This window comes from Pelobates fuscus, chromosome 3 (genome assembly GCF_036172605.1).
Source record: "Pelobates fuscus isolate aPelFus1 chromosome 3, aPelFus1.pri, whole genome shotgun sequence".
NCBI lineage: Eukaryota > Metazoa > Chordata > Amphibia > Anura > Pelobatidae > Pelobates > Pelobates fuscus.
Genome location: NC_086319.1, coordinates 388,224,017 through 388,245,907, shown reverse-complemented (window position 1 = coordinate 388,245,907; position 21,891 = coordinate 388,224,017). Strand labels below are relative to the sequence as shown.

Here is a 21,891-nt window from a genome sequence, read left to right as displayed (position 1 = left end):
AAGCCCCTCAACGTCACCTTCCTCGCCTTCGCCACCACATCCACCGATTCCCGCAGGGCGTGCAGTTTGTCAAGTGGCAATCTGCATTCCCCCCGTACAGAGTCAATTTCCAATCCCAGGAAACTGAGGCACGTTACCGGTCCCACCGTTTTATCCGCTGCCAACGGCACCCCAAACTTATGTGCCACCCACTGGAACACTTTCAGTATCTGACCACATCGCCCCGTCCCTGCCGGGCCGACACACAAGAAGTCATCCAGGTAGTGTACCACCGCACCACCCGCCGACTCCTTCCGGACTACCCACTCCAGGAACGTGCTGAACTTTTCAAAATATGCGCAAGATATAGCGCAACCCATAGGCAAACAGAGATCTACAAAAAACTCCCCGTCGAAGCAGCAACCCAGTCAATAATGACAATCCAGGTGAATGGGAAGCAATCTAAACGCCGCTTCCACATCTACCTTAGCCATCATTGCCCCGCGCCCCGCCCTCCGCACCAACTCGACAGCATTGTCAAATGACGTGTAGGAGACGGAGCACAGGGCCGCGTCGATATCATCATCATTCACCGACGCCCCAGCCGGGTACGATAAGTGATGTATCAAACGGAACTTGCTCACTTCCTTCTTAGGGACCACCCCTAGCGGGGACACCCACAAACCCGGCATGGGCGAAGCCGCAAACGGGCCTGCCATCCTCCCTAAACTCACCTCCTTCTGCAACTTCTCCCTAACCACCCCCGGATGGGCCAGCACCGATTTGAGATCCCCGCAAAGCACACCCGGACCCCTGTCCTGGAACGGAATCACGAAACCGTTCGTGAACCCATCCCACAAAAATCTGGCTACCTCCCGGTTAGTGTATTGCCTTAGCCACGGCAACATCGCGTCTACCTTCACCGGTGATGCCCCCCGTCGCAGACACGGCGGCTGCCGCGCCCGCGCTCCCCCCTCCAGTGCCGGCCTTCCCTTTCTTGAAGCATCTGTAGAGGCCATGATTGCCGCCACAGCCGGAGCACTCATGCTTGAATCTACATGACGCTCCCCACTTGCACTGCCCCTCGTTGAAGAGCCAGCAAAACCCCTTCTTCTGTCCCGCCGACGCGCTACCACTTGGGCCCGCGCCTTGGGCCATCATCAATCTCATCCACAAAGGCAGGTCAATCTGGTCCCACCGCATGGCCGGATTCACCGCTAGGCGCTGCCTAAACTGCTCATCATACCTCCACCAAGCGAGTCCCCCGTAGGTCCTGTACGCATCCCCTATGCCGTCCAAGTAGCAAAAAAGCTGCGAGCATCGTTCCGGGCTCTTTTCCCCTATCACACTAGCCAGAATGCAAAAGGCACGCAGCCAGTTACCGAATGTCTTAGGTATCTTTCGATACTTATGCCTTTTCTCCTCTTCCTCCTTTTTCGCGTCCTTCTTGTCTTCCTCTTTCAAATCTAAGAACTCCTCCAGGGGAAGAAGACAAAATATTTCTACAAACTCCCCTTTACCTATCCTATCCTTAACTTCAGCCTTCAGATGACAACCCAGCGGTCCCGCGAAGGACACATGCACGTTCTGTCGTGCTGCCTCCGAAATATCTCCACGGTCCTCCAGCGCAACCGCACAATCTCCCTTCCCAGTGGCCACATCCGCGGCGCCCCCGCTTGCGCCCCCCGCTGGAGTCCCCACGGGACCCCCCCTACACCTAGGTCGCTATCCCATGCCCCCACCCTCCCAAAGTGCCCGGGGGACCCCGCCTCCCCCGACCATGACCCCAAAAGTGATTGCAAACATCCTAACAAGCTCCCTGAATGAGGTGTAGATGTTGAATCACCACCCACTCCCCGGACCTCGGACGGCCGCGGGGGTACCGTCCTTCCGACTGCCTCGACTGGCTCCGAAGTGTCCAGGGGACGTCGCTTCCTGCCCGCCCGGCTGCGATCAATTCTTGTAGGCGAAATGCTTCGTGACCTGTAATGAGAAGGTGACCTGGGTAGTCTGTTCGCTTTCAGCCCCACCCATCCGTCACGTCTGCCTCCTGTCCCGTCATGACAAGACCCCTTCCCTTGCTTGGCCTGAGACCCACGGTCGCTCCTATTCCTACTCCGTCTGGATCCAACCCTGTCCACCGACCCTGACTCACTGCGCCGGTACCTCCTCCATCCGTCCCTAGTGGTAGACCTCCTCCTCCTATCCCTGCTCCGCGAAGTGCTCCCGTCCCTAGACCTGCTTCGCTCCGAAGATCGTCCTGAGCCGCCATATCCGTCCCTCCCGCTACCTGGCGTGGCTCTATCTTCCCCCCGGGTGGGGCCTGTCCTGCGCCGTTGAGCCTGGGAGCGACCTGAGCAGGCCTCCCGCGCGTCACACCCCCGGGGGCCCCCGTCTGCATGACCTCTCCTCTGGCTGCGACTATCCCGCCTCGCGCCGTCCTCCACGGTCACCAACTCCCTTGCACCCCTTCCAACACTCATCTCCTGGCTGTAGTCCCTCTGCCCCTCTGACCTGCCACTGGGCTGGGGCACACTCCCACTCCTTTGGCTCCCCTCATCCCCTGAATCCACCTCTGGAGACCTAACCCCTGTCAGGGCTGACTTGCCTGTCGAGCTGCCCGCCTGGGCCCCACCACCTCCATGTGAGCCCGCTGTCATGGTGCTCCCCGGTCCCCTGACACCCCCCTGCCCCTCAGTGTTGCCCCCAGGGGGCGACTCACCGGGACGTTGGGACACCAGCACTGCTCCTCTTCCGGTCCTCTGCGCAGCCTCCTTCCCATGGGCTCCATCAGCAGCCAGGGGTGTCCTGCCCTCCGCCTGGCGGCAGAGGGCGCTCTTGGCAAGAGGCCCCTTCCCGGCCTTCCGTCCCACCTGACCGGCCGCCATTCCGAGCCTCCCAGGCTTCCCGACCCGCCGGCCACCTCACTCTCCCTGTCAGCAGTGCTCTTCCTCCTCCGCGCCGCCAACACTGAACCCGGACTGAGCCGCTGGGGCGGTCTCGCCCGCCTGGCAGGCCTCTTCTCCGCCGCACTGACGGGGGGAGCAGACGTGCTCGGAACCCCCAGCTGCTCCTGTAACCATTCCAGTCCTCTCTCCTGCACCAACGACCGGACACCAGCCAAGATTTCTTCGGCAGACGCCATTACCTGCAGCAAAAGAGAAAAGAAGAGCTACTCTGACCTGCAACAATTCACAGGTAAGGGCAGCTCAGATTAGAATGGCCTCAACCTAAAATGGCCGCTATTTAAACTACCACTCTCCTCCCCACACTAGCTAGGCCCCACCCCCTGACCTCCAGTTCACCTGCCAACTTTCTGGCCCTGTCAAGGCCCACTCCCCCCCTGCGTTGCTCCGTGGGCTACATGAATGTCACAATGCCAAACATGATCGGGATGGTCAATATTCTACTTTCTGCCTATGGTTACTAAAAAAAAATGGTAGCCCTTTTTGAATGATCTTATTACTGTAGAATGATGGATTTTAAATTATTTGGAAATGATGACCTTATAACCCTTCCCAGTTTGATGTGCACCAATAATTGCATCTCTCAGATCATTCCTGATGTCTTTCCTCCTTGGCATTGTGTTAACACACACCTGGAAGTTCCAGATCAGCAAACTGCTAAAACTATGGCTTTTATTGAGGTGGTCACAGTTGATTATCATCAATTTATTAAAGGCATTTGATTAGTATCACCTGTCTGCTACTTAGCCTCTTAATTCCTATGGAAGCAGTAATGATGTACTTTTGATGTTTTTTACCCCATGGCTTGTCATTTGGCTTTATTCTTGTTAAATAAATCATTACACAATAATATGTAATATATCTTGTGTTGTTGTTCATCTGAGATTGTTTTTACCTAATTGTTAGACCTGTTAATGAACAGATGATTGTGATTATGTCCTGATATGTAAAACCATAGAATTCTTTTTTTTTTTTTAAATAGGGTGTCTTTCTTTTTCTCATAACTGTCGTTTATTGGAACGTCTTAACAGATTAGATACCGTAATTATAAAATATCACAATTACACAACTCAATAAAATCAAAGCATTTCGAATCATGTAGAAAAATGTAAAATACAAAACAAAAACACGTAATGTATCTAAATTAAATAATGATTAAAAATGATGGTATCCCACCCAAGCATATTAGCTTTCTTATTTATTTGAGAAACATGTTGTCATTGTATGTAAAAGCTTGCTAGATCATTTTACTTGTCATACAATTAATATTGTTATTTTATTCCAGCTTCCGATAGGCCGTTTTTTTTCTTCTTCTAATTTCTCTTTATTGTCTAGGTTGACAAACTGTTATCTGGTCCCCAACCAGGACAATGGTGATATCCACTACTTCTAATCCAGTTTTGTCCCGTATTACCCATTCACTGCAATGTTTTTATGGAACAGTTTAAATCAGCCCTCATGTTATAGCATTATATTGTTAATGCATCAAACAAAAACATACAAAATGAAAAAATATATTAAAAAAAATTAAAATAAAAACATAGTAACCTCGTGCTTCCATTAAGTAGATGTTACAATAAAAAGATGACTAAATAAATAATAACGAATAATAATATAGCTTATGAGTATTTTATAAAGAACTTGATCCCTGAATACATTTTTGTTCTGTTAATGAATGATAAATACAAGCTCAAATATAATGTAAAAATATTGTTAGATCTAAACATTTATTTTTATTAAAAAAAAGTAGTTAATTACCTAAGGAATATTCACATAATTAACAAAAAAAATATATACAAATGATGACAGTACCTTCTACCGATTTCTTTATTTTTTTAAATTCATTTATACCACTGGGCGCATTTACTGTTACGTTGTGTCTTAGTCTGTGTCATGTTTCTCAGGTATGGGACAATGTAGACAGATTTGACATTGGCTGCACTCCGGGAGGCGGAGCTGACAGTGTGGGCGTGTTCTATGATGCGGGGCTGGCCTTGGAGACAAATATCCAAATGACAACTCCTCAGAGAACAGGTATGTATTAGAGCTACCATAACTGGCCATCAAGTTGTGTATTTTTCGATTTTCCTAAAGTAATTTATACATTAATTTATTGAAAACGTCATATATTTCATAAAGACAGCTGTACAAAATGTAGCAATTAAGCATTCAGAGTTATTCACTAAAGAGAGAATCTTAAACTTAAAGTCAACAAAGTCGAACTAGAATCCTTCTCTAACTCAGCTATTCTTCCAGTTTAGCTACTTTGTCCTGATATTTGAAATTGACTTTGAATTACTTTTCACGTCTCACTTTAATGACTAATGTTGACAGTGTTACAGCCAGTGGGGGATATAATTAGATATAAAAATACAAAATGGGCTTTCACCGAACACTGGTAGCATGTTAATACAGAGCTTAAATATGTGAATCTTGTGTATGTAACAGATCTCACAGAGTTATATACACTAAAGTCCAAATGGTCCCGATTGGGGTAAAACCTCTCCACGCCATTTATACTCCAGAATACTTACATTGTTTACAGTATTTTACAATGTCTGTAATTTGCAGAGCAGGCTCACAATGAGCCACTATTTGGTCTGAATTTCAGCTGGGTCACAGGATAAACAGACCATTTGGGCTTTAAATCAAGGCCTGGATTTTACAAATCTGAACTATATGTCTGCTTTCAACTTTGACAAAGGCCTCCCTAAATCTAGAGCCACCTCTGGTTATTTTAACATGGCCAAAATATAAATAAATATGTGAAATTACACATTGACCAAGACATGCAAAGTGGGCAGTGGTTTAATTTATGCTATTTTGATGCTAGGTGTAAGGTGTCACTAGAACCATTTTAATGCTGGGTTTAGAATTGTATGGAAACATTGCTTAATACGGTTTAATCATTTCACTACCAGGTGTTGTTTATTTATTTTTTTAAACAGCAGAACAATTACTAGAAACATGGTATGACTAGCTAGAACCTAGGATAAAACAGCAATTCTATTTAGTTACATAGGCTAAAAATAGACATGTGTCCATCAAGATCAGCCTTACTCACGTTTGTTTTTTGCTGTTGATCCAAAAGAACGCACTAAAAACCAAGCACTAGAATTCCCTTTTGACCTTTGACCTCAGAATGGCAGTCAGATTAATCTTTGGATCAAGAAGCTATTACCCTACATTGAAAAATGATATAATTGACTGTTAAAACATATGTACACTGACGACTTCAGTGTCAAGAGATGCTATGACCTGGCTCCCCATACACACGGGAGCTTAGCCACCAACCAATAGGCAGAGAATGGAGAAGGTAGACAAAGCCGCAGGACCTGACGCGACTCTGTCAACTCTGCCAACGGTAGAAGACGTCCTCCTCAGCCCCCTGGGCTGCGGAGCCAGTTTATAATATACGTTTATTATGTTGTGTTTAATATTGCATTGTTTAGCAGTACAGATAGATAACTAAAATGTCTCTAGCATGATGTCGCATGGATATACTTACCCTGTAACCCCTGAAAGGCCTAATCGCTAGCATGCACCGTCTAACACGACGGGTGGGACGACCCAGAAACGTTCCTTCTCACCTTTAGGGTCGACTAAACGCATTTCAGGATCGGACACTACTAACTTACCTTCATTGCTTCAGACCCTAGCCAAAGTCAGCAGGCCCGGTTCGTTAGTATAGGGTTAAAGTTGAATCCCCCTAGCAAGTATCTCAAAAGCCCGACCAAGACGCTGCCTGGTAACTTTACATGGAGGATAGGGACAGGGATATGAAATGTATTTCAGGAATATCAATCATACCTCCAGGACAAAAACTGCGCAGATGCTGGAACGAGCAGAACGGGATGTTAAGGGTAAATTAATGGACACGGAAGGACTGGGAAGCACTAGCCTCATTAGATGATCTGAGCCCGACCCACGGACTGACACTCAAGACCGCTGTACACAAGATACCGTCCAATAGACATATACAATATAAAATGAAGCGAAGCTGTGCTGAATATATACTTGAACATTGTTAGCATTGTGTTGACATTATAATGTGAATCATTTTGCATTACCCACCCTTTATTCTGTACCCCTCAAAAACTCATTAATAAAAGAAAGATTGACTAAAAAAAAAAAAAAACATATGTACACATTCTGATAAAACTACTTCTTCAGGCAGAAAATTCCACATCCTTATTGTTCTTACGTTAAAGAAAACCTTTCTTCTGCCTTAGACTAAATCTTCTTTCTTCCTGTTTAAATACATGACCTCATGTCCCATCTATAGTCTACTTTGTGAATAGATTTTTACACAATAGATTTGGCACCGGATATATTTGTATAATGTTATCATATACCCTCTGAGGCGACGTTTTTCAAAACTAAAGAGGTTTACATTTGTTAACCTTTCTTCATAGCTAAAATGTTCCATTGTTTTTATTAATTTTGTAGCCCGCCTCTGCACTTTTTCTAGTGCCATAATATCCTGCTTCAGAACAGGTGCCCAAAATTGCACAGCATATTCAAGATGTGGTCTTACCAATGATTTATAAAGAGGCAAAATGATATTCTCATCCCAAGCATGAATGCCCTTTTTCAATACCTTACAATACCTTACTGGCCTTAGCCACTGCTGATTGACATTGCACATTGTTGCATAGTTTGTTGTCTAAAACAATTCCCAAATCCTTCCCGTGTGTAGGTATTTCTAATTCGCTTCCATTTAGGGTAAAAGTTGCCTGCGCATTCTTTACGCCAAAGTGCATAACTTTGCATTTTTCTACATTAAATGTAATTTGCCATTTGAGTGCCCAGTCCCCCAGTCTATCTATTTTGTTTATAGATTGCTGCTCAAGGATACATAGAAAGTCCAATTTTAAAATTTACCATGATTTTAATTTGTAATACAACAGAATTATTTTTACAAACTGCTTGACATTCCTTTCAGGAATACAGATTTGGATATTTTAGCATAGAGGCAGTCATGCTAGTTTTATAACATGTAATAGGGTGAAAAAATTGAAATACATACATAAATATTCATAAAATAACCTGGTTCTGAGTGTTTGTTAGAAGCTTTGTTACAGGTGATTTGATGAATACAGCTCTTTTCATTATCTTTACTTTCATCAGCGGTGCTATAGTGAGAATATAAAATTTAAGATTGCAAAGTGGCATGAAGTGTTTTTGTTTTTGTTTGTCCTTGTTAATTTTAGATGCAATTTCTGCTGTTTTTACATGTTTGTCTAATTTCTTCTGTGTTAAGATGAGTTTTGTGAGGTCCCCAAGCAACGGAAACGTCGCTCAACTGCAGCATTGATCCAGGCTAAAACTGCCAAAGGTGAGTGGAGTGAGGAACATGGGAGTAAACTGAATCTCTACTCGCCATGGCCAGTTATTTGTGGTAAATTTGTAAAATACTTTTCTCCAGTTTCTACCCTTCTCGGTTTCTACACTCTGCCGATTATCTTCTCCTGACTGTTTCTCCTGTCTTACTGCTAACTCGTGCTTTCAAGACTTCTCATTGGCTCTTCCTTTACTTTGGAACATCCTGTCTACCCTCATCAGACTCTCCTCTAGTCTGTCTATCATTTCAGATGTTCCTCAAAACCCATTTCTTCAGAAAAGTCATTGGCTATTAAATGGCCACACTCCACTCTCACATTTAGATTCTGCTACTTCATATCCTGTCACTTGATTGCTATCCCCTTCCTGCCCTTCCTGTTGTGTTTTCACACCATATTTCATCTGTAATGTAAACTCTTTTGACCATGGACCCTACCAACCTATTGTTCCTGTAATAGTTTGTAACTGTCTCTATTATTTAGCCCTTTATAATATTGTAAGGATGTCTTACTGACTGCCTGGCCTGGCCTGCAATTCCAGCCTCAAAGTATATTGGATTTCTCCTGATGCTTCTCTTTTAATTTCTTACTTTTAAAAACAAGGCATTATTTACAGTATTTATTTGCTTTATAACAGAACTAATGTTTTTTTTATGACATTCTGTTCAATAATTCAATGCCAGCTGTTGACTGAAGTTATGGCCTCCTGCGGTTGGTGCAAATAGACATTGTACAGCTTTATACAAACTCCATTGTTAACATTTTGCTTAATTTTTAGCCTCAATTTATAAAGGCCTGGAGAAGCAATGTTGTTTGGATGGGATGAAGGATAATCCGATGGGTCAGAGCTGTGAGCGGCGTTCAGCCTTTATACAGGAAGAGAAGCCATGTGTTGATGCCTTCCTAGATTGCTGCAACTATATGAAGAAAAAAAGAGAAATTGAGAGGGAGCTGAAGGGGGATGATGTGTTGGCAAGAAGTAAGATGGCAAAACACAAAAACCAACCAATCACGCAACTTACAAATAACAATACAACCATTGTGCAGGCAGCTTCTAGGGAAAAGAGGCAGGGTGGGAAAGCTTAATAAGACTAAATTCTAATAACTTATAGGGAAAACTGATAGGTTACTACTTAAAGTCACACTCCCCACACCTAAAGTTTTATAGCGTGCTGAAAAGCTTTATGTATGAAGAGTGTGTCATCTTTTTCATTTTACAAAAAGTGTAGATTTCAATAGAAATTGTCTCTTTTAAAAATTAACCTTGCTACAGCCCATGGCTGTCAATCAGACAACAGATCCTGTTACCAGGGCCAACACGACTGCAAGATGGATGAGTGGCCACCTAGGGCACTCCGGCAAAGGGGCTGTAGTCTACAGCTGACCAGCAGGAGGGGAGCGCACTGCACAGCACCACACTCCTGCCGGTCACAGGATGCAACTTAACTCGGTCTAACAGGACGTGCTCTCAGTAAGAGCTGAACTGCTTCCTTTTAGATCTGGGAGAGGAAACCAAAGCTCTTCTACCTTGGCCCGGGGCTTGACCACCCTACAAGTAGGAGGGAAGTGAGCAGGTGCAGGAAGAGTTGTGTGAGTGAGAGAAAATGCAAAAGTGAGTCTTGGGGTGCAAGGGGGGACCACAGAAGGGAGTCTAGGGAGAATAGGGGGAGAGAAACCACAGAAGGGAGTCTGGAAAAGGGAAAATAAACCACAGAAGGGAGTCTGAAGAGTGAGGGGGTGGATAAACAACAGAAAAGAGTCTTGGGGTTGAAAGGAAGGAGATAAAGCACAGAAGGGAGTCTGGGGGAAGGAGGGAGACAACCCTCAGAAGGAAGTCTGGGAAAAGAGAGGTAAACAACAGAAGGTAGTCTGGGAGAGAAGAAGGAGACAACCCTCGGAAGAGAGTCTGGGAAGGGTGAGATAAACCACAGAAGGGAGTCTGGAGGGTCAAGTGGGGAGAGAAACCAAATAAAAGAGTCTCGGGGGGAGAAAAAACACAAAGGGGAGTCTGGGGGGGGGGGGGGGGGAGGAGACAACCCACAGAAGGGAGTCTGGAAAGGGAGAGATGAACCACAGAAGGGAGTCTGGGAGGGAGGAGGGAGACAACCCTCAGAAGGGAGTCTGTGAAGGGGGAGATCAACCACAAAAGGGAGTCTGGAACGGTGGAGAGAAACAACAGAAGGAAGTCTGGGGGAGCGGAAGGGAGGAGATAAATCACAAAAGGGCTTCTGGGGAGGTTTGAAGGGAGAAACCACAGAAGGGAGTCTTGGAGGGGAATGAGAAACAACAGAAGGGAGTCTGGGGAAGGGACCACAGAATAGAGTCTTTAAGAGTATGGGGGGGGGGGAGAAACCACAGAAAGGAGTCATGGAGTGGTGGTGGGAAGAGAACCCATAGAAGGTAGTCTGGGGGGGTATAAACCACAGAAAGGAAGTCTGAGGGTGACAAAGACACACAGAGATAAACCACAGAAGGGAGTCTGGCAGGGGGGGGACACACACACAATAGAAAGCAGTCTGGGAGCATGGGGGAATAAGAAAACACAGAAGGGAGTCTAGACCGTTTGGGGTAATAGAAACCACAGACAGGGGGTGGGAAACCACAGAAGTTAGACTGGAGGAGGACGCAGACACAGAGAAGGGAGGCTGGCGGCGTGACACAGACACACAGAAGGGAGGCTGGCGGGGTGACACAGACACACAGAAGCAAGGCTAGCGGGTTGACACAGACACACAGAAGGGAGACTGGGGGGTGACACAGACACACAGAAGGGAGAATGAACAAAGTGACACGCAGAGAGGCTATGGGGCAAAGTAATTAAATATACTAAAAAGGGATTGGCATTTGTGGGGCGGATCATATGGGTAGGATATTGAGATGTCACAATATGGGGGGGATCTTGCAAATTATTTTTTGTCTAGATCAAAAGAAATCCTTGAACCAGCCCTGCTAGTTACTTCCTGTTTAGATCAGTGGAATTAAACTCAGGAAGCAACATTTACCCAGAGAACCTGCCTTACAAACACTTCTCATTGAGCAGCATTGGGAAGTCTGTGATTGGACAGTCACAGAGAGTCTGGGTGGGGTGAGAAAGAGAGGGTTTGAAAAGGCTGCAGAAAAGAGATCTGCAGCCTTTGCTAGCTGTGCTTTCATATACTCCCAAAGAAAGAATGCATAATTAAATGCATACATGTTTTCATTGGAGATATATCCACTAATTAAAAAAGAAAAGTATCTTTGTACAACTTTGTGAACAATGTATTCATTAAGACGAGCTCTTCATCATCACGTTCACGTCAATAGATTCAAGTTACATTGTCCTGCTTTGCATGTATTACAGGCAAATGCTTCACAGATGGATTACTGCTTGTTACCAGTAATGACATCGTTATGATATGTGGAACAATCCCCATTACAATGTATGGTAGACATACTCTTAAAGTGGAACTGCCATTTCTCAGGATATTCAATATTATGTTAATTTATTTTTTACTTTCAAAAAAAATATTGCAACAAGTAGTAAAAGATTAGAATGAAGATCGCTTGAAGAACCCTGTTGTGGAGAAACACGTCTTGACGTTAATTTACAGTGCACAATCCTGGATACATTAAGGACGATTACATTAGATATATTTCCTTTGCAGATGTGATTTTTTGATAGATCACGCACTGTGTATAATTACTTCGAAAATACTGGTAAATGGTCAATTAATAGTGTGAGTAGGTTGAGGACATGGGGTTGTAATGGGGTTGCTATCGAAGGCACTGAGCAGTACTGGATTTAGCCCATATCATTTCTCTCTCACCTTACTTACCGTTTTGCCTTTCGATCATACATATCCATAGACACATACAGATTTTTATTTGATACATTCTTTTGCTACTTGTTGCAAGATTTGTTTGCCACCGTACAATTTATATCGAGGATACTCTTTATTTCAGATTGAATTAGAACTTTGTATATATATTTTCCTGTTCATAATTAGTGATTTTAATTACCACACTTATAATTACGATATAGATTTCCTTTTTCGTTTTCTTCTCATTTTGTTATAGTTATTCAGATTGACATGACATCTATAGATTTTAATAAGGTATAATTAGTTATATTTTAGATTTTAAGGCTGTATCTTTATTATTTGTTGTCTGTGTTTGTTTGATTCTAGTAAGGGGTTATCCCCCAAAACCTTTTCACAGCCTGACACACTCTCCCTTTGTAATGTTTAGGTGTTTTTTTTTTTCAAGTAATAGGTGATTTTCAATGTTTTAAATTTCCATAGAAGTGACAGTTCCCCTCTAATATTTCATTATTTTAGGTATTGAAAATGAAGATTATTTTACAGAAAATGATATAGACGTCAGATCTGACTTTAGAGAGAGCTTCCTATGGAAAGTAGAACAAATGACAGATAAACCCAACATTGACAAGTGAGTGGCATTCTTCACCTTAAATATATTTTTTTTCCCATGTGCTAACATACAAACAATTCCAAGTGTAGCAAACTGGAATGCTGCATGTGTACATAAAGTATATTCTGTATGTATATGGAATGTATGTGATGCTTGCATATAGAATGTATTTGGAATGTATGCAATAAGTACAGGATGCCAAATTAGGGAGCTATCTACTAAACAACTGAAAGATAAAACATTAAGAAAAGTTATTTTACTTAATTTTGCTCTTTCAGTGGTTAAGTAGATGACCAATTGATAACTAATAGATAACCAATTAACAAATATCTGCTAAATAGCCTCTAATTGGCTATCTTTACATATAGCAATCCCACATAAGCGGATCAAGTTAGAGTGTTATGATTGAAGTGGTCATGGTGGCAGGGGTATGACATACTAAATTATTGTTAATTGTGTGCTGGGGGCTGGTTGCACCTCCAGCACATGTGACATTGGCACTCAGAACTCTGGGTTGCCAATGTAAATTTTGTGCATAAAAAACGTCTCTCATCAGTGAGCCTGTTGTCTACCTGCAAGGGGAAGATTGCTTCCCTCTCCCTCCATCCCATTGTGAGCTCCCTCCTACCTCCCTCTATTGCAGTATTTAAAAGAAAAAAAAAGCCCTTCTCCCAACTTCCTCCTATCCCCTCCCCTCACCGGCCCAGAGTGCACGCATGTGCTCTGAGCTTGGGAAATGGTTCAGTCATTGATTGGACCGTACAGACCCTGTGATGTTGGAGAGGGCATGGAAGTCAGTGTTGGTAGTTTCATTCAAAGTGGAGTTCTAGGTAAGTATATTTTTTTGCAGGTTATACTGCAATTTTTTTGGGGGGAGGGGAGAGTGGCTTTCCCATAGTGCCAAGTTAGGCATTTTACACAGTAGAGGTCCGCTGCTCAAAAGGGTTGAAGTAACCCTTTAATTTTGCTTTTTGCACTGTTTAGTAGATAAGTTCCTAATTTGGTGCGCTTATGCCAATCATACCTATTGAGTTAGAGAGCTATCTATTAAACAGCTCAAAAAGCTCAAAACCTTTTTCTTTAATCTGCTCTTTCAGTTTCTTGGTAGATACGTCTCCAATTTGAGTCCCTTAATTATGGCAATCCCAGGTAAAATCCCAATTCAGAAACGATCTTCTAAATAGCTGAAAAAGCAAAACGAAAAAAAAAAAACTTTTAAAAAAAAACCTTGTTCACCTGTTTAGTAGACAATCCTTATAAAAAAGAATAAATCCCCCCTTCAATTCTGCATGTATATGGAATGCTTCCAAATTCAGCTGATTTCGATTTGGAACAAAACATAGCACATGTGCACCAAGTATGTTTTATTCTTTATATTACATAATGGAGCTGCATACAAATAATACTTCTCATTACAGCCTTTCATCAAAAGCAGTACGAGTAAATCTGCCGAGTTCAATTACAACATGGGAGGTGCTGGCTGTGAGTGTATCTGAAAATAAAGGTACGAGGAAATAAAGGAACTTTGATTTGATTATTGAGGTTTGTGTGAATAAGGTTTGACTTGCTGTACCTAACCATTGAAGAGGTGTATCTGTATGATTTAGAAGTGAGGGTGTTCTGTTCCCATGTATGCTGTGTTTTTCTTTAGGGTGATAGGGGGTTTATTTTTCCCATGTAGACAGCTCAATATGGGGATTAATTTAGGGCTTGATATGGGGATCAATATGGGGCTTGCTTCCAGTGTTGCAAATATCACCAACTAACAGAACAATTGTCAAAAGAACTTCCTCCAGTGCAACTTCCTCCATTCACTTGTCATGTATTTTTCATGGAAATTACTTTCAGTTTCTCAGAAAAAGCATGCACTCCATGGAATTCTGGGTAGAAAAAGCATGCACTCCATGGAATTCTGGGTAGAAAAAGCATGCACTCCATGGAATTCTGGGTAGAAAAAGCATGCACTCCATGGGATTCTGGGTAGAAAAAGCATGCACTCCATGGGATTCTGGGTAGAAATAGCATGCACTCCATGGAATTCTGGGTAGAAAAAGCCTGAGATAATTGAAGGTATGATCGTTTGCCAGAGTACTTATTTCTTACATTTTTTTTACCAGCTAGTGTGCCATGGCTAAATTCTAGCTACATGTGCTGACTAGAATATAGAATACAAATAGTCTGTTTCCTTATCTAATATTTGAACTAATGTCAGGGCATTTAATAATTTATCATGTTTAGGTATCTGTGTATCGCAGCCTTATGACATATTGGTTATGAAGAAGTTCTTTATTGACCTACGCCTGCCATATTCTGTCGTGAGGAATGAGCAAGTGGAGATCCGAGCTGTAATTTACAACTATGCATCTGCTGATATGAAAGTGAGTAACAAGGATAGATCAAAAGCCTAGGGTTCACCCTGCGCACACTGTCTATAAGTCCTTAGGCCTAGATAGGTAGATAGAGAGATAGATAGAGAGATAGATAGACAGACAGACAGACAGAGAGATAGACAGAGAGATAGATAGAGAGAGAGATTTCCACAGGATTGTGTTTTTGCTACGATTCCATCATAATAGATGTTTTTGGTGTTAGTGAAACCCCAAAAATCAAGATGGAAGCAAATGGTAAGTGAAAAATATATTTATTGAAATATTAAAAACTAGACATGTGTATGGACAAAATTTCCATTGTTTTAGTTCATTCAGTCCAACTACTTTTTTGTTGTTGTGGTTTTTTCCAGTTTGACCAAAGTTCAGTTACATGTCTAGTCGGGAAATCTGGAATTTAGTTAAAAGACCACCCTTATAAAGCCACCTGACAGAGCTTATCTAAGAAACATATGCAATGGGTGACTGGGAAGCCATTGATGAACATATTCACCTTGTGCCCCAACCTGTGAGCATTGAGTGGGGGACTTTAAATAAAAAAAATGGGAGGTGGAGAGATTACTGAACATACCCTATCCCCACTGTGGCCAGCAGTTTTGGGCTATTACATTAAGAATATGAAGAGGGCCTAGTGTCTCCATCCCAGTCCCTGCTCCTTAACAGTGGGTGAAGTTTCTAAATAAAAATACAAGTGGGGTAGTGTTCCTAATTCTAGCCCCCATCCTCCCATTAGCATTGAAGGGGACTCTAAATAATTAAATAAGGGGGACTTAGTATCCCCTACCTGAGCCCCCAACCCATGGATGAGGAGGAGCTGAAGATGCAGTAAGTGAAGGAGAATAACTAGCAAGGTACAGATAAAGGGCAATCAAAAGATGTGGTCGGATACAGTAGAGAAGGTTGGTCCGGACAGCAAGATTTTTAGGTAATTTGGAAAGAATGGTCTAAATACTACAAACAGTGAGAATAGGCACTATAACAAGTTACTGGGAGCACAGAAAACACTATAACGGAATACACACCTATCTTAATATCAGAGCACTTGAGAGAGATTGCTCAGATGTTAAATAGGAAGTCCACCCTCCTCGCCCCCTCATGACTCCATCCTCTACCCACATAAAACATGGCATGCCAAGGAGAACAAGATCCACCCTGCCACGATGGCTGACACAAGAGCAGCAGTGGCTAGAGAAGATGCTTCACTGCCACATGTGGACACAGGAAACATGCTGATCACCACAGTGAGATATTGAATACACAGAGCAGCACATCATAGTAATGAAGAGAAATAGGTTATTCCAGTTATGTCATCTTGCAAAACAAGTGGAGGACATGTTATGTTGAACTGAGCATCGAGATTTTCAAGCTTCAGGCTTAAAGACTGATTCACACAAGGAGATGATTGTTCTACCTCCAGCTTCTCCATTGCTTTTTGGGGTTTTCCATGACTGCTACCTCTTAGATGGAACACCAAGAACCTATTACATTGGGATTGTAGCAAAAACATAATCAGTGGGCAAGTGAGTTGTACAGTAACTATTCTTGGGGGAAATAAATGCAACATTTAAAATATGTTGCACTGTTTTTGCTCCTTCTTTTGTCTTGCATATCATTGATGCTGCCATTACCATATAATTCAAGCAAAGTCTCCATGACTACTGTTAATTGCACCAAAGGAATTAATTCTTTTGGACAGACATATTTTCTTTGTCTTCACAGTGGAAATTGAATACAAGTATTTTCTGCTGCACTAATCACTGTTGATGTTCTGTGTGTACATTAGTGCCTATTATACAGTTTGCTGTAAAACTATTTTCATAGACTGAAAAGATCCATCACAGCAATCTAGGAAGGTCTGTGAGGCGTGGAGGGCATGCATTTAAAAATGAATAATACCCATTAAGCTGGAAGGGGCATCACAGGTTTAGCTAGAAGGAATCTGTTTAATTTCATGGCACCACAAGCTGCTAAATTGGGTGGTGGTTGGTGTGACTGACTTGAGTTTCTTTGTCTCTTTCTTAGATAAGGGTTCAGTTGACATACAGTCCCAAGTTTTGCAGTCTTTCTACGTCTAGGAGAGCGTATCAACAAGACGTGGAAGTTCGATCGGCCTCCTCTAATGTTGCATCTTTTGTTATCATACCTCTCTTTCTTGGATTGCATGATATTGAAGTGAAAGCTGTTTTTATCAAAGATGGAATATCTGATGGTGTCAGTAAGAAGCTAAAAGTTGTTGTGAGTATTGTAAACATGCACATAGAGTTTAATGTATCACTCACACTCAGTGACAGAATATGTTGTGTAAAAAAAAATCACTCTTATTCAATATCAGAGCTCACTCTTTAATGGACAGGTCCATGCACACAATGGATCACTCAAACTCAATGACAGAATATAGTGTGTAAAAAAAATCATATTTAGTGACAGAGCTTACGGTACAATGGATTACTCACACTCAATGACAAAGCATAATGTGTAAAAGGTATTTCACTCTTTCACAGGGCTTAGTGTGCAATGGAACACTATGTGACAGAACTTTTGCCTCAAATTATTTCATTTAAAAAAAAAAAAAAAAAACAGGCTAAGTTTAATTGATTTAAATCAGTATCAGAAATATCAGAAATATCAATCTGATAAAACTTTCCAATGATTTATCTATCGAAGTAACCATTAACGTCTATGTAAATATTTGTAGATAAATAATTTGAAAAAGCTGAGTCAAATGAATTAAATCAAGGCCCCCAGCAGAGACATTGATAGTCATTTAAAAATAATCCAAATAAAAAACAAATCAAAGTGACCCCAGAGCAGTACACGGAAGGCTATACAACTCCCCCATGACCTGACAATGGCGTTAGCAGGGGCATATCCGATAAACGCTGAGCAACCAGTGAATGCATACTGAAATAATACACTAGTGATTGGGCTGCTACTGCTACTCACTTGCTAGAAATGTACAAGGATAACCTGGTACAGGGTCAACCCATACTCTCATCCATGGGCATCGGATGGGGCTTCCAATCAAAGAACAGTGTCGCTATGCTAGTGATAAGGGAATCTTTTAGGCAAACCAATAAGTTTGAATGACTATCTGTTCCTGACCAAATTAGAGATGTTTAAATTGCGTATACGCAGAAGTAAATTCACACTGACACACGGAGTTCAGGTTAAAAGAACTTCGAGGAAATTTATTGGCATCTGTTAAAAAGTGGGCGCGCAGACCCTTATAAAGGCAAAATTACATCACTACAGATTTCAAGATAACATAGAATTATAAATCAGTAATTGGTTAAGTGTTAAGTGGTTAGTTCAAATGCCCTCCCTACTGGGCTTGCCATCTTATGTCATTACTGTCGTCATAAAGTTCTCCTCCAGATTTCAGCGCCATCTTGCTAGCACGAGGAGTTCACTCGATGGGAGGGGGGCTTTAGCAACCATTTTGAGTAACTGGCACGTTAGTTTCTTCAAGGTTAGTTCTCAAGGCCTTTTTAGCAATTATACATTCTATTAAGACTATCTGTTACAGTGTTTCATTTAATCAGAAGATTCTAGCATTTCCTGCTGACATGCTATTTCTACGAACAAAGCAATCTTGTAAGGTTTAAACTATGAGGCCTGAGAACGGAATATGAGAATATAGTATTAAAGGGGCCCAGTAAGGGTTATATAGTTTATAAGGGGCCTAATAATGGTTATAGGTTTATAAGGGGCCTAATAATACTACAACACTAGTGCCCCCACATTGAGGACATGCTTTAAAATAAAAAAAGTTAGACACATAGTGACCTCTTTTCCCTCACAGTGGGACCCTAAATAATTAATAATGCGGGGCCATAATTAAAATAGAAGGGGGCCCACATGCCATTGTTCACCCTCAAAACATTGTGTCCATCATCCTTCACTGGATAACTGGCGGTCCCAAAGCCCCTTTACTCCAATTACCGGTTTAAAAAAAAATGCTAATACTTACAGTTACAGAGTCTTCTTTCCACTTAAATCGATAAAGTCCAAAGCTACTGTGAAAATAAAAAAGCAATAGGAAAAATGTCAAAATCCCAACATAATAAGAAACAATTAATCTCCAAGGGCTCAGCTCAAATTCAGATTACATGGAGGGTAAGCTCTTATAAAGCCAACCAATCAGAGTGCTTGGATTCACTTTTCTTGAAAGCCCCCACTCGATATCCTCAGTACTCTGTGAATTACCTGTGACTAGCAATAGCAACTAGCTGCTCGCTGTTTAGTGGGGAGGTGTATAACCTCCTTTGCATTGATGTGGGAGACCTATTAACCCCCATAACCCTTTTTAACTATGTTGATTGCTAGTGTTACCAGTGGGGAAATCGTAAAAAAAAGAAAAAAAAAAGAAAAAAAAAAAAAGATTTTTTTAATAGTTTCTAACTGTCTAATCCAATATCATGATGTGCCTGTTAAATGGAATTTACTATTCAAAGCCTATATGGTCATTGTAAAAGAAATTGTAATAATAACAACATATATTATATTCCAAAATATATATTTTTGGATTCCTATAAACCTTTTCAAAGAGGGAATTAATTTTATCTGAACTTTTAAAAGGTTTATAGGGATCCGGAAATCTGCCGATAACACCTATTGACTGATATTATATCAATGCCTTAGTGATCATTCACACTCAGTGACAGGTTAGCGTTTAGTGGATTACTGATACTTGTTGACAAAGCTTAATGTATAATGTATCTTTTACTGAATTTTCGGTTTAATTACCTAGTTAGGGCACTATAAATCAAGTCCACAAGTCAGGGAATATCATTTGCATTTTAAAAAAGTTATTTTGGAGCACGAAACTAGTTCACCTGCCATCCTAGTGAAAAGTGGACCGGAGATAAATATGCTACTTAGTGAAGGCATGTAGACCAACTGGTTAACGCTGTTTTGGTAGCGTGGAGCTCCAGTTTGGGTTCAGTTGTTCCATTCCAATATACCATGGCAGTATATGGACACGTTATTTTCATGCTCTAAGGCAGGGGTCCTCAAACTCCGCCCCCCCCAGATGTTGCTGAACTACAACTCCCATGATTCTTTGGCTATCTATGTAATTCAAAGAATCATGGGAGTTGTAGTTTAGGAACATCTGGTGGCCCGGAGTTTGAGGACCCCTGCTCTAAGGTATACCAGGAGAATTCAACAAGCTTTCTCAAACTGGGTCACACTGGATCACAAGATGAATTGTTTGTCCTAATACCAGTGAGTTAACAGACTTTGTGAGGATTGATGAAAAATGATCCCCCCAGTAAATGTAATGTGATCCCCTTGGAAAATAAACTTTGCCAGTGTCATTGTGTATTATCACTTTGTTCAGTTACTACACATATACATACAGTTTGTAACATTTGTAGACTGATTATATCCAGATTGACTTGTGGCCACTGTAGACTAAATTGGTGGAAGTATATATTTGTTTTTATATAAGTTAATTATTGCTTTTAATGAATAAATGTTGGTTTACTTTACTTTATTTCACATATATTGAGTAAGAATTTTCATTCTAATTATTGTTTGGGTTTTTTAGCACCCCATTCCTTTATAATAATTTCTAAAACTCACACAATCTAATTGCATTATTGATGTCTGTTTCAGCCGGAAGGAGTACGTCGAACTGTGGTTTTGAAAAACCTGATTCTCGATCCAAAAGGTTTGTAGTGATTTCTGTTTGCTAAATGAATGAGGATACCTGTAACAGTGTATTCTCTAAACAGGGATTTAAACTGAAAACCACATGGAAACTTTTAAGCCACAGTAGCTACAATGACACATATCTCCAATTCAGCGTTTTTTTCCCAACTAGCCTAAATTTTACAATCTCATTTACTTCAATTCATCACAGCTAGACCTTTACCCTCTTCTACATACCTTCCTTCTTTTGTTTTTAATCTAACTAATCCTTGTTTTACTTTTCTTTTCTCATTTATGTATATATCATTCTTTCTTTAATGACAGGCAAGACTCAGATGGAAGATGTTCCAGCACTTACGGGAAGGAGCCTGGTCCCAGATACAGATGTTTTAACCCTTGTCACTTTCCAAGGTGAGGAGGCATCAGATGTGTGTCAAATGAATGAGTTTTTAAAAAACGACATATCTTTTTTCTGTTTTTGGCTTCAAGACTTTTATCTGCATCCCATGCTTGGAATGATGGTTGAGGATTTTAAAAGAACATTATAGTGATTGCATGGGAAAGGTGATTACACTCACAATTTCATCCCACTGCCTCAAGGCCTCACCTAACCCCATCTCCATGGCAGAGATGATCAGTCTTGAGGATCTAAATACAATAATACAATTATGTAATCATAGCTGAAGTTTATTATATCAATATAATAAAGAGACACTCCAACCATTATAACAATATAACCTATGCTCTTTACATAAGGCATGGTTAAAGAGATCCCTGTCATGAGGTCCGCTGAACGATTGCCAAAATGTGCAGAAATCTCTGCACCTAGATGTGCACCCTCTTAACCCCTTAAGGACACATGACATGTGTGATATGTCATGATTCCTTTTTATTCCAGAAGTTTGCTTATGCTTCCCTGGCCTATCTAAGTGCTTGTATCCAAATGCCTTTGATCTCTGAGGGGAAGCTTGGGGAAATACAGCTTTGTGCTCATGTGATCTATGAATTGAACTGCAGCGGAGAATCCTATGGAGACGAATGTGTTTCTTAATGCATTGTCAAGAAAATCCATTGGGTTTAACTAAATTCTGAAATATCGTAATATTAGAAAATATAAGAACAAGAGGATTCTCATACTAAGACATAAGAAAA

General features: G+C 41.6%; 1 protein-coding gene across 1 annotated transcript in view; it reads left to right on the top strand.

Moving 5' to 3' along the window:
• LOC134603562 (A.superbus venom factor 1-like) overlaps positions 1-21,891 on the top strand; it is a 241,885-nt gene that overhangs the window by 144,077 nt on the left and 75,917 nt on the right. The window contains exons 15-23 of the mRNA XM_063449655.1: positions 4,850-4,979; positions 8,209-8,283; positions 9,066-9,266; positions 12,604-12,715; positions 14,116-14,201; positions 14,936-15,075; positions 17,107-17,319; positions 20,704-20,758; positions 21,064-21,150. Coding sequence (XP_063305725.1) covers positions 4,850-4,979; positions 8,209-8,283; positions 9,066-9,266; positions 12,604-12,715; positions 14,116-14,201; positions 14,936-15,075; positions 17,107-17,319; positions 20,704-20,758; positions 21,064-21,150 — 1,099 coding nt within the window. The remainder of the gene's footprint in view (positions 1-4,849; positions 4,980-8,208; positions 8,284-9,065; positions 9,267-12,603; positions 12,716-14,115; positions 14,202-14,935; positions 15,076-17,106; positions 17,320-20,703; positions 20,759-21,063; positions 21,151-21,891) is intronic.